The 13,707-nt window shown below is 41.2% G+C and overlaps 1 protein-coding gene across 2 annotated transcripts in view; it reads left to right on the forward strand.

Annotated features, from left to right (window-relative positions):
* PDE3B (phosphodiesterase 3B) overlaps positions 1-13,707 on the forward strand; it is a 569,714-nt gene that overhangs the window by 373,674 nt on the left and 182,333 nt on the right. For both annotated transcript variants that reach the window (XM_053720621.1, XM_053720622.1), the window contains exon 2: positions 38-88. In XM_053720621.1, coding sequence (XP_053576596.1) covers positions 38-88 — 51 coding nt within the window. The remainder of the gene's footprint in view (positions 1-37; positions 89-13,707) is intronic.

Consider the following 13,707-nt stretch of genomic DNA (forward strand, 5'->3'; position numbering starts at 1 on the left):
TATTTTCCTTAATCATTTCTTTCTTGTGTCTTTTTAGATGATTCTTTGGGATTGGGATCTGAAGCAGTGGTATAAGCCCCAATATCAGGTAAGGTTGTATCATTATTTGTAATCTCTCTTGGTACTATGATTTTATCCAAGGTATAGTGTGACTTTTTAAAAAATATTTGTTTTAAAGGGACTCTAAACCTTAAAGGGATAGTAAAGTCAAAATGAAATTTTCATAATTCAAATAGAGCATACAATTTGAATTATCTTTGCAGTTTGCTTATATTATATAATTTGCTTTGTTATCTTGGTAGCCTTTGTTGAAAAGCATACCTTAGTAGGCTCAGGAGCAGCAATGCACTACTGGAAGCTAACCAGCACATACATGCCTCTTGTCATTGGCTCACCAGATGTGTTCAGCTAGCTCACAGTAGGGCATTGGTGCTCCTTCAAATAAGGATGTCAAGAGACTTAAGAAAATTTGATAACAGAGGTAAATTGGAAAGTTATTTAAATTGTATGCTCTATTTGAATCATTCAGTAATTTGGGTTTTATGTCCCTTTAAATACAACCTATGTCTTTAACTATAGGTGTATTACATTTATATCACATTAGCCTTATTTAATCCGTTTCCAGTAAACCTCATTCAGGTGCATACAAATATGCAGGCACTGACTATCCCTAGTTCTGTAGAATTTTGTACAGAAGCAAGGTTCCTCTTACGCTGCACTGTTGATCCTCAAGAGCGGAGCTCAGGGAGCACACTATGGTTACAGTTCCTTTTGTACTACCTGCATTTTCAAACATGTTTTAAAAAAATGTGATTCAGAATCAGCATGCGGCGGGCACCTGAGCAAGTCAAAATAATAAGGTTGCAATAATTATAATTTAATTAGTATAGTTAATAATAATAATAAGATTATTGGTTATTTGTAGAGCGCCAACAGATTCTGAGTACAACAAAACATTTATAGGAATCAAACGGGTAGAGGGCCCTGCCAAGAGTTGCACTCCTGTAGTCAGCTCTTAAGAAGGTGATCTACATACAGCTGGACTCCTAGGCTTACAAGCTAAGGGGGTTCTAGGGGATAGCAATGGAGGAGAGGAACTGGTATAAAGAAAGGTTAGTGTAGGTTGTATGCATCCCTGAACAGTAGAGTCTTTTGGGAGCGTTTAAACCTTTCAAAGCTAAGGGAGAGTCTTGTGAAGCGAGGCAGAGAGTTTCTCAAGATCTCAAGATGGGAGCCAGTCTGGAGAAGTCCTGTAAACGGGAGTGTGAGGAGGCAACAAGAGAGGAGGAGAGTAGGAGGCCATGAACAGAGTGAAGGGGACGGGAGGGAGAGTATCTGGAGACAAGGTCTGAGATATAGGGGGGGAGCAGTGTAGTTGAGGGCTTTGTATGTCAGAGTGAAAATTTTGTGTTTAATCCTAGAGGCAAGAGGAAGCCAGTGAAGGGATTGGCAGAGAGGTGCAGCAGATGAAGAGCGACGTGTAAGGAAGATGAGCCTGGCAGAGGCATTCATTATGGATTGTAAAGGAACTAGGCGGCAGCTGGGGAGACCAGAGAGGACATAGTTGCAGTAATCGTGGCGGGAAAGGATGAGAGAGTGGATTAAATTCTTAGTTGAGTCTTGTGTAAGGAAATGTCTAATTTTAGAGATGTTTTTAAGGTGGAAGCGGCAGGATTTAGCCAAGGACTGAATGTGAGGAGTGAAAGAAAGATCTGAGTCAAATGTGACCCCAAGACATCGGGCATGTCGGGGTAGGGGTAATGATGGAGTTTTCAACAGTTATAGAGAGATTGGGGGTGGAGATTTTGGTAGAAGGGGGAAAATAAGGAGCTCAGTTTTGGAGAGATTTAGCTTGAGGTAATGAGAAGACATCCAGGAAGAGATGTGCGAAAGACAGTTAGTGACACGGGTTAGCAAGGAAGGGGATTGGTCTTGTGCAGAGAAGTAGATTTGTGTGTTATCGGCATACGAATGATATTGGAACCCGTGGGACTTTATTAGGGAACTTAATGATGATGTGTAGATAGAGAATTGAAGGGGACAGAGGACAGAGCCTTGCGGTACCCCGACAAAGTGGTGACCGACCAGTGGAGGCCCCAGAGAAGGCTACTCTAAAGGTACGGTTTGACAGTTAGGAAGAGAACCACGAGAGGAGTGTGTCACAAATGTCGAAGGATTGGAGAGTTTGGAGCAAAAGAGGGTGGTCAACAGTATCAAAGGCTGCAGACAGATCAAGGAGGATAAGCAGAGAGAAGTGGCCTTTGGATTTTGCTGTAAGTAGGTCATTGGTAACCTAAACGATTGTTGTCTCTGTGGAGTGATGGGGACTAAATCCAGATTGCAGTGGGTCAAGGAGGGAGTTTAATTTAAGGAAATGGAATAGGAGTGCATGTACTAGCTTGTTGAGAAGCTTTGGGCAAGAGGGAGTAGGGAAATAGGGCAGTAGTTGGATGGGGAGGTTGGATCAAGAGAGAGTTTTTTGAGGATAGGTGTGACCAGTGCATGTTTCAGAGATAAGGGAAATATACCGGTGCTGAGAGAGAGGTTGAAAATATGTGTGAGTATAGGGGTAAGGGTAGAAGAGAGGGAGAGGAGTACCTGTGAGTGGAGAGGGTCAAGGGGACAGGTATTGAGGTGAGAGTGCAGTATAAGTGCAGAAACTTCTTCATAGAAACATAGAATTTGACGATAGATAAGAACCAAAAAGGCCCACCAAGTCTACCCATATTACATGTTACTTTTTCCTTAGGATAGCCTTATGCATGTCCCAGGCATTTTTAAATTCCTTTACAGTCTTTGTGTTTACCACCTCAAATGGAAGTTCATTCCATGAATCCACCACCCTTTCTGTAAAAAAATACTTTCTCCTGAATCTGCTACCCTCTAACTTTAGATTGTGACCCATTGTTTTGGCATTTATTTCTCTTGTAAGATGCATCGAGTCCACGGATTCATCCATACAGGAAGTAGCAAAGAGAGCACCACAGCAGAGCTGTCTTTATAGCTCCTCCCTTAGCTCCACCCCCCAGTTATTCTCTTTGCCTGCTTAACTGCTAGGAAGGGTAAAGTGAGTGTGGTGACAAAAATGTTAGTTTTTATTTTCTCAAGCAAGATTTTATTTTAAATGGTACCGGTGTGTACTATTCACTCTCTGGCAGAAAAGGGATGAAGATTTCTGCAAGGAGGATGATGATCTTAGCACTTTGTAACTAAGATCCACTGCTGTTCTCACAAGGGCTGAAGAGTACAGGAAAACTTCAGTTGGGGGAACGGTTTGCATGCTAAGCTGAATTGAGGTATGTTCAGTCTATTTTTTTCTAGACAGACTGTGATAATTCTAGAAAAGGCTGGCAATATCCCCATGAGGGAAGGATAAGCTGTATTCAGACACTTAGTAGGAATCCCAGCTTGCATAAAGGGCTCATTGGTTACTGGTGACACTGTTAGGATTTTTTTTTTAATTTATTGCAAACATAACGTTTTTTGAGGGACTTTAAGGGGTCATTGTGGCTTATTTAAGGGTTATTAACCCACATGGCTAGTTTAGAAACACTCTGGTGTGTTTCTTTTAGGCCCATAACATCAAGTGAGGTGGGAGGGGCCTATTTTCATGCCTCAGTTGAGCAGTTTCTTTTACTCAGAGACATCCAGCTTCTCCAGAGGGTCCTGCTGTGTTTGAGGGCTTAAAAGAAGTTTTTTTCCCCTCAAATCTTTCCTAAAGGGCAGGTAGGCGCCACAGCAGAGCTGTGGCAAGGTGCTGAACGTTTTTTTTACCGGTTTTTGACGTTTTGTCAATCTTACTAAGGCTTTATGATGCTACTGTAAAAATTTTGTATAGTTTACTGCTTTTTTACACTGTTTTGCAGAGTTTGTGCATCTTTTTTTCTCTTAAAGGCACAGTACCGTTTTTTTCTAAGTATTATTTGCTTTGATTAAAGTGTTTTCCCAGCTTGCTTGTTTCATTACTAGCCTGTTTAACATGTCTGAAAATCCTTGTTCAATGTGTTTAGAAGCCATTGTGGAACCCCCTCTTAGAATGTGTCCCACTTGCACTGATATGTCTATAAATTATAAAGAGCATATTTTAGCACTTAAAAATATAGCAATAGATGATTCTCAGGCAGAAGGAAATGAGGGTTTGCCATCTAGCTCTCCCCAAGTGTCACAACCAGTAACGCCCGCACAAGTGACGCCAAGTACCTCTAGTGCGTCAAATTAATTTACTTTACAAGACATGGCCACAGTTATGAATACAACCCTCACAGAGGTGTTATCTAAACTGCCTGGTTTACAAGGAAAGCATGACAGCTCTGGGTTAAGAACAAATGCTGATCCGTCTGACGCTTTAGTAGCCGTATCCGATATACCCTCACAATGTTCTTAAGTAGGGGTAAGGGATTTGTTATCTGAGGGAGAAATTTCTGATTCAGGAAAGACGCTCCCTCAGACAGATTCTGATATGACGGCCTTTAAATTTAAGCTTGAACACCTCCGCTTATTGCTCAGGGAGGTATTAGCTACTCTAGATGATTGTGACCCTATAGTGGTTCCAGAGAAATTTTGTAAAATGGACAAATACTTAGAGGTTCCTGTTTACAATGATGTTTTTCCAGTCCCTAAAAGTATTGTGAATATTGTTACTAAGGAGTGGGATAGACCAGGTATTCCGTTCGCTCCCCCTCCTGTTTTTAAGAAAATGTTTCCCATATCTGACATCATGCGGGACTCGTGGCAGATGGTTCCTAAGGTGGAGGGAGCTATTTCTACTCTTTCTAAGCGTACAACTATGCCTATCAAAGACAGTTGTGCTTTCAAAGATCCTATGGATAAAAAATTAGAGGGTCTCCTGAAGACAATTTTTGTTCATCAAGGTTTTCTTCTCCAACCTATTACGTGCATTGTTCTTGTAACTACTGCAGCTGCTTTCTGGTTCGAGGCTCTAGAAGAGGCTCTTCAGATGGAGACTCCATTAGAGGATATTATGGATAGAATTAAGGCCCTTAAAGGGACAGTATACACTCATTTTCATATAACTGCATGTAATAGACACTACTATAAAGAATAATATGCCCAGATACTGATATAAAAATCCAGTATAAAACTGTTTAAAAACTTACTTAGAAGCTGTCACTTTGGCTCTGTTGAAAAGGTAGCTGGAAAGCCCACTGCAAGTGCCAAATAAGACTCTCCCCCCCTCCCCCTTCTTTTGCATATGAAAAGACCCTTTACACAAACAGGAGCAAGCTGGAGTAGGTAGTCGAGCGTATTCACATAAAACTTTGGGGCTTGGTTAGGAGTCTGAAAATCAGAGCAATGTTATTTAAAAATAAGCAAAACTATACATTAATTAAAAAAAAAAACTTTATGGGCTATGTAAATAGATCATCTACAAAACATTTATGCAAAGAAAAAATGAGTGTATAATGTCCCTTTAAGTTGGCTAATTCTTTCATTACAGATGCCGCTTTCCAACTGGCTAAATTATTGGCAAAGAATTCAGGTTTTGCCATTTTAGCACGCAGGACGTTATGGCTTAAGTCCTGGTCTGCTGATGTATCATCAAAATCTAAACTTTTGAACATCCCTTTCAAAGGAAAGACCCTATTCGGGCCTGAACTGAAAGAGATTATTTCAGACATCACTGGAGGGAAAGGCCATGCCCCCCCCTCAGGATAAAACAAATAATATGAGGACCAAACAAAATAATTTTTGTTCCTTTCGGAACTTCAAGGGTGGTCCCGCTTCAGCTTCCCCTGCTGCAAAGCAAGAGGGGAATTTCGCCCAATCCAAGTCAGTCTGGAGACCTAACCAGGCTTGGAACAAGGGTAAACAGGCCAAGAAGCCTGCAGCTGCCTCTAAGACAGCATGAAGGGGTAGCCCCGATCCGGGACCGGATCTAGTAGGGGGCAGACTCTCTCTATTCGCTCAGGCTTGGGCAAGAGATGTTCACGATTCCTGGGGTTTAGAAATTGTGTCCCAGGGATATCTTCTGGACTTCAATTGTCTGCAAACCAAACAGAGAGAGGCGTTCTTACGCTGTGTAGAAGACCTACATACCATGGGAGTGATCTGCCCAGTTCCAAAAGCGGAACAAGGGCTAGGGTTTTACTCAAACCTGTTTGTGGTTCCCAAAAAAGAGGGAACTTTCAGACCAATCTTGGATCTCAAAATTCTAAACAAATTCCTAAGAGTACCATCATTCAAGATGGAGACTATTCAGACTATTCTAACATTGATCCAGGAGGGTCAATATATGACTACCGTGGACTTAAAGGAGGCGTATCTACACATCCCTATTCACAGAGATCATCATCAATTCCTCAGATTCGCCTTTCTGGACAGGCATTACCAGTTTGTGGCCCTTCCCTTTGGGTTGGCCACGGCTCCCAGAATTTTCACAAAGGTGCTAGGGTCCCTTTTGGCGGTTCTAAGACCGCGGGGCATAGCAGTGGCGCCTTATGTAGACGACATCTTAATTCAGGCGTTGACTTTCCAGCTAGCCAAGTTTCACACGGACATCGTGTTGGCTTTTCTGAGATCTCACGGGTGGAAGGTGAACATAAAAGAGTTCTCTCTTCCCTCTCACAAGAGTTTCCTTCCTAGGGACTCGGATAGACTCGGTAGATAGACTTGCCTAGCTCTTCATTCCATTCCTCGGCCATCAGTGGCTCAGTGTATGGAGGTAATCGGACTCATGGTAGCGGCAATGGACATAGTTCCTTTTGCCCGCCTACACCTCAGACCACTGCAACTATGCATGCTCAGACAGTGGAATGGGGATTATGCAGATTTATCTCCTCAACTGCATCTGGACTAGGAGACCAGAGATTCTCTTCTCTGGTGGTTGTCTCAGGACCACCTGTCTCAGGGAATGTGTTTCCGCAGGCCAGAGTGGCTCATAGTAACGACAGATTCCAGCCTGCTAGGCTGGGGTGCAGTCTGGAACTCCCTGAAAGCACAGGGCTTATGGTCTCGGAAGGAAACTCTCCTCCCGATAAACATTCTAGAACTGAGAGCGATATTCAATGCACTTCAGGCGTGGCCTCAGCTAGCTGCAGCCAAATTCATCAGATTTCAGTCGGACAACATCACGACTGTAGCTTATATCAGTCATCAAGGAGGAACACAGAGTTCTCTAGCGATGATGGAGGTAGCCAAAATAATCCGATGGGCGGAGGATCACTCTTGCCATCTCTCAGCAATCCATATCCCAGGGGTAGAGAACTGGGAGGTGGATTTCCTAAGTCTTCAGACTTTTCATCCGGGGGAGTGGGAGCTCCATCCGGAGGTATTTGCCCAGCTCAGCTATGGGGCACACCAGAATTGGATCCCGTCAGAATGCCAAACTTCCTCGTTACGGGTCCAGGTCCCGGGATCCCCAGGCGCTACTGATAGATGCTCTAGCAGTGCCCTGGTCCTTCAATCTGGCCTATGTATTTCCACCGTTTCCTCTCCTCCCACGTCTGGTTGCCAGAATCAAGCAGGAGAGAGCTTCAGTGATTCTGATAGCACCTGCGTGGCCACGCAGGATTTGGTATGCAGACTTAGTGGACATGTCATCTGTTCCACCGTGGATCCGGCCAATGAGGCAGGACCTTCTAATCCAAGGTCCATTCCAGCATCCAAATCTAATTTCTCTGCGTCTGACTGCTTGGAGATTGAATGCCTGATTATTTCAAAGCGTGGTTTCTCTGAGTCGGTCATTGATACCCTGATTCAAGCTAGAAAGCCTGTGACCAGGAAAATCTATCATAAGATTTGGTGCAAATATCTTTATTGGTGTGAATCCAAGGGTTACTCATGGAGTAAGATTAGGATTCCTAGAATATTGTCTTTTCTCCAAGAAGGATTGGAGAAGGGATTATCAGCTAGTTCCTTAAAAGGACAGATATCTGCTTTGTATATTCTTTTACACAAACGTCTGGCAGATGTTCCAGATGTTCAAGCGTTTAGTTAGGCCTTAGTCAGGATCAATAGGATACATATTGCACCGAATATAGGGCTGTACCTGACATATTGCACCGAATATAGGGCTGTACCTGATATACGATCATTCTATTGTACTCTGTCGCCTCATATGTGTCTAACGACAAATATTGGTTAGATTATGTGACTTGAGAGATTTTTTCATAATTGTTTTATTTTTTTTTATTTTTTTGCATGCTCTGTTATATTATGTTTTTTTTAAAAGGATTTTTATAGTAACAGTTTTTGCTATCAACCGATAACATGCAATTATTTTATTTATATCTATATGTATCAATTATATCGTTGCTGATTGTGGGTTGGGACACCACAAGTGTTTTGATGTACATTGTTTTTATCATGGAGTTGTATTTTTTATGTGCAAACTCTGTTTTTGAAGTTTTTTGTTTTTAAGCTCAGTCTATTGCCAATTTTAGACTACTTCTATTGGCCGCATATCTCAAATTAGGAGGCTGGGTCCACACACCTCTAAAATTAACCTATCAGTTGTTTGCCGGCTCAGACTGAGGTTACTATTTGCCCATTTTTCTAGCGCGCAGGCGCATTAATCAGCTGTAGACGCTGAGTTTTGTTTTATAAGTTGTGATGTTGTTTGAGAAGTATACACCTGTTGAAACGGTTGTTAATACCGGGAAACGTGTAGTGTATAGGATTTTAAATAAACTGCACATTTGTTTTTACCCTGCGGCATCACACTACCATTTTTTAACCACTTTGAATGTGTTGGTTCACTATTCGTGAGGAGAGGTCGCTGGGCAGCTTTTAATAGTCCAGTCTGCCTTTGTGGCACTTCTCAAGTGCCTGACATCTAGTAAGTGACATCTTGATGTGTGCATGAGCTTTGGTACCTGACGTACTCACACCATTGTGGCGCCTCCTTTTGTTTCTCTATATTCTCTACAGATTGTTTGCTGGTTGCCGATCAGCTGTGGAAGGAGCTCGCTGCCATATACCACCTGAATTAAAGGGACGTTCTTTTTTGGCGATTTAACCCCGGAGAAAGCTTGGGTTTGATATGATTTGAACTGTTCACTTTGGAAAATATTCATTGGGTTAGCATAGATAACCCATTGTGCTTCATATGTATATTTATTGATTTATTGCAACATGTTTTATATGGTTTTAAGTTTATAGTATTGCACATTTGATATTTGCCTGATTCGAAGCACATGTTTGATTAATATATTTGTTAACTCTGTGTAGGAGATTAGTCCAATATACTATAACATATTGGGGTCAACACTATATGCAGCTGTATCAATGAGACAGCGTTTTTATATTTACACAGTTATAATTAGGCGCCTTCACTTTTTTATCACTAATTTGTTCTTAGTTGGGATCAAGCCTGTATTTAAACCTGTTGCTCCGCCATGGAGCCTAAACTTAGTTCTTAAAGTTCTTCAAGGGGTTCTGTTTGAACCTATGCATTCCATAGATATTAAGCTTCTATCTTGGAAAGTTTTGTTTTTAGTAGCTATCTCTTCGGCTCGAAGAGTTTCTGAGTTATCTGCTTTACAGTGTGACTCACCTTACCTTGTTTTCCATGCAGATAAGGTGGTTTTGCGTACCAAACCTGGATTCCTTCCTAATTTTGTTTCTAATAGGAATATCAATCAGGAAATTGTTGTTCCTTCACTGTGTCCTAATCCTTCATCAAAGAAGGAACGTCTGTTGCACAATCTTGATGTGGTTCGTGCTTTAAAGTTCTACTTACCAGCAACTAAAGATTTCCGTCAAACATCTTCATTGTTTGTTGTTTACTCTGGTAAGCGGAGAGGTCAAAAGGCTACTGCTACCTGATTGGAACAGCCAATAGAATGCAAGCTCAGTCTGATTGGCTGATTGGATCAGCCAATCCGATTGAACTTGAATCTGATTGGCTGATTCAATCAGCCAATCAGATTTTTCCTACCTTAATTCCGATTGGCTGATAGAATCCTATCAGCCAATCGGAATTCGAGGGACGCCATCTTGGATGACGTCACTTAAAGGAACCTTCATTCGTCGGGTAGTCGTCGTTGAAGATGGAGCCGCTCCTCGTCGGATGGATGAAGATAGAAGATGCTGCTTGGATGAAGATGTCTGACAGGCCGGATGTCCTCTTCTGCCCGGATAGGATGAAGACTTCTGCCGCTCCGGATGGCTTCTTTTGGTCCATCGGTGCTCGGCTGGGTAAAGACGACTCAAGGTAGGGAGATCTTCAGGGGGGTAGTGTTAGGTTTATTTAAGGGGGGTTTGGGTTAGAGTAGGGGTATGTTGGTGGTGGGTTGTAATGTTGGGGGGTGGTATTGTGTTTTTTTTACAGGCAAAAGAGCTGATTTCTTTGGGGCATGCCCCGCAAAAAGCCCTTTTAAGGGCTGGTAAGGTAATAGAGCTGTTAACTTTTTAAATTTAGATTAGGGTAGGGAATTTTTTTTATTTTGGGGGGCTTTGTTATTTTATTAGAGGGCTTAGAGTAGGTGTAATTAGCTTAAAAATCTTGTAATTTTTTTTGTAATTTAGTGTTTTTTTTTTTTTTTTAATTTAGTTTAGTTTATTTAATAGTATGTAATTGTAGTTAATTTATTTAATTAATTTATTGATAGTGTAGTGTTAGGTAATTTGTTTATTATTTTCTGTAATTTAGTGGGGTTTTTTGTACTTTAGCTAATTTAATTTAATTTAGGTAATTGTATTTAATTTTGTTAATTTATTTAATTATAGTGTAGTGTTAGGAGTTAGTGTAACTTAGGTTAGGATTTATTTTACAGGTAATTTTGTAATTATTTTAACTAGGTAGCTATTAAATAGTAAATAACTATTTAATAGCTATTGTACCTAGTTAAATAAATACAAAGTGGCCTGTAAAATAAATATAAATCCTAAAATAGCTACAATATAATTATTTGTTATATTATAGCTATATTAGGGTTTATTTTACAGGTAAGTATTTAACTTTAAATAGGAATACTTTATTTAATAAGAGTTAATTTATTTCGTTAGAATAGAATTATATTTAACTTGGGGGGGTTAGGGTTAGACTTAGCTTTAGGGGTTAATACATTAAATATAGTAGCGGCGAGATCCGGTCGGCAGATTAGGGGTTAATACTTGAAGTTAGGTGTCGGCGATGTTAGGGAGGGCAGATTAGGGGTTAATACTATCTATTATAGGGTTTGCGAGGCGGGAGTGCGGCGGTTTAGGGGTTAATACATTTATTAGAGTGGCGGCGAGGTCCGGTCAGCAGATTAAGGGTTAATAAGTGTAGGTAAATTAGCGGCGACGTGGGGGGGGGGGGCAGATTAGGGGTTAATAAATATTATGTAGGTGTCGGCGATGTTAGGGGCAGCAGATTAGGGGTACATAGGTATAATGTAAGTTGCGGCGGTGTCCAGAGCGGCAGATTAGGGGTTAATAGTGTAATGCAGGGTCAGTGATAGCGGGGGGGGGGGCAGATTTGGGGTTAATAAGTGTAAGGTTAGGGGTGTTTAGACCTCGGGGTTCATGTTACGGTGTTAGGTGCAGACTTAGAAAGTGTTTCCCCATAGGAAACAATGGGGCTGCATTAGGAGCTTAACGCTGCTTTTTCTCTTGTAAGGTGTATCCAGTCCACGGATCATCCATTACTTGTGGGATATTCTCATTCCCAACAGGAAGTTGCAAGAGGATCACCCACAGCAGAGCTGTTATATAGCTCCTCCCCTAACTGCCATATCCAGTCATTCTCTTGCAACTCTCAACAAGCATGGAGGTAGTAAGAGAGAGTGGTGAAATATAGTTAGTTTTTTTTCTTCAATCAAAAGTTTGTTATTTTTAAATGGTACCGGAGTTGTACTATTTTATCCCAGGCAGTAAATAGAAGAAGAATCTGCCTGCGTTTTCTATGATCTTAGCAGGTTGTAACTAATATCCATTGCTGTTCTCACATATGTCTGAGGAGAGAGGTAACTTCAGCGGGAGAATGGCGTGTAGGTTATCCTGCTATGAGGTATGTGCAGTTATAATTTTTTCTAGAGATGTAAATGCTAGAAAATGCTGCTGATACCGGATTAATGTAAGTTAAGCCTGGATACAGTGAATTAATAGCGACTGGTATCATGCTTACTCTCAGAGGTAATACTCTTATAAAATTGCAATATAAAACGTTTGCTGGCATGTTTAAGCGTTTTTATATATGTTTTGGTGATAAAACTTTATTGGGGCTTAGTTTTTCCACATGGCTGGCTTAAATTTTGCCTGGAAACAGTTTCCTGAGGCTTTCCACTGTTGTATCATGAGTGGGAGGGGCCTAATTTAGCGTTTTTTTGCGCAGTTAAAATTACAGACTGAGACATCCAGCTTCCCACAGGAGTCCCCTGAATGCTATAGGACATCTCTAAAGGGCTCAAAGGCTTTCTAAAGTAGTTTATTGGGGAAGGTAGGGCCACAGCAGAGCTGTGGCAGTTTGTTGTGACTGTTAAAAAACGTCTATATCGTTTGTTTGATCCGTTTTTTGAACTAAGGGGTTAATCATCCATTTGCAAGTGGGTGCAATGCTCTGTTAGCTTATTACATATACTGTAAAAATTTTGTTTGATTTACTGCCTTTTTTCACTGTTTTTCAAATTCTGACAAAATTTGTTTCTCTTAAAGGCACAGTACCGTTTTTTATATTTGCTTGTTAACTTCATTTAAAGTGTTTTCCAAGCTTACTAGTCTCATTGCTAGTCTGTACAAACATGTCTGACATAGAGGAAACTCCTTGTTCATTATGTTTAAAAGCCATGGTGGAACCCCCTCTTAGAATGTGTACCAAATGTACTGATTTCACTTTAAGCAATAAAGATCATATTCTGTCTTTAAAAAATTTATCACCAGAGGAATCTGACGAGGGGGAAGTTATGCCGACTAACTCTCCCCACGTGTCAGATCCTTTGACTCCCGCTCAAGGGACTCACGCTCAAATGGCGCCAAGTACATCTAGGGCGCCTATAGCGTTTACTTTACAAGACATGGCGGCAGTCATGGATAATACACTGTCAGCGGTATTAGCCAGACTACCTGAATTTAGAGAAAAGCGAGATAGCTCTGGAGTTAGACGAAATACAGAGCATACTGACGCTTTAAGTACCATGTCTGATACTGCCTCACAATATGCAGAAGCTGAGGAAGGAGAGCTTCAGTCTGTGGGTGATGTTTCTGACTCAGGGAAGATGATGCAACCTGATATTTCTACATTTAAATTTAAGCTTGAACACCTCCGCGTGTTGCTCAGGAAGGTTTTAGCTGCTCTGAATGACTGTGATACAATTGCAGTGCCAGAGAAATTGTGTAGACTGGATAAATACTATGCAGTGCCGGTGTGTACTGATGTTTTTCCAATACCTAAAAGGTTTACAGAAATTATTAATAAGGAATGGGATAGACCAGGTGTGCCGTTCTCTCCCCCTCCTATTTTTAGAAAAATGTTTCCAATAGACGCCACCACACGGGACTTATGGCAGACAGTCCCTAAGGTGGAGGGAGCAGTTTCTACTCTAGCAAAGCGTACTACTATCCCTGTCGAGGACAGTTGTGCTTTTTTAGATCCAATGGATAAAAAATTAGAGGGTTACCTTAAGAAAATGTTTATTCAACAAGGTTTTATCCTACAGCCCCTTGCATGCATTGCTCCTGTCACTGCTGCTGCGGAGTTCTGGTTTGAGTCTTTGGAAGAGGCTTTACAGGTAGCAACTCCATTGGATGACATACTTGACAAGCTTA

The sequence above is a fragment of the Bombina bombina genome, chromosome 7 (assembly GCF_027579735.1).
Source record: "Bombina bombina isolate aBomBom1 chromosome 7, aBomBom1.pri, whole genome shotgun sequence".
Lineage (NCBI taxonomy): Eukaryota > Metazoa > Chordata > Amphibia > Anura > Bombinatoridae > Bombina > Bombina bombina.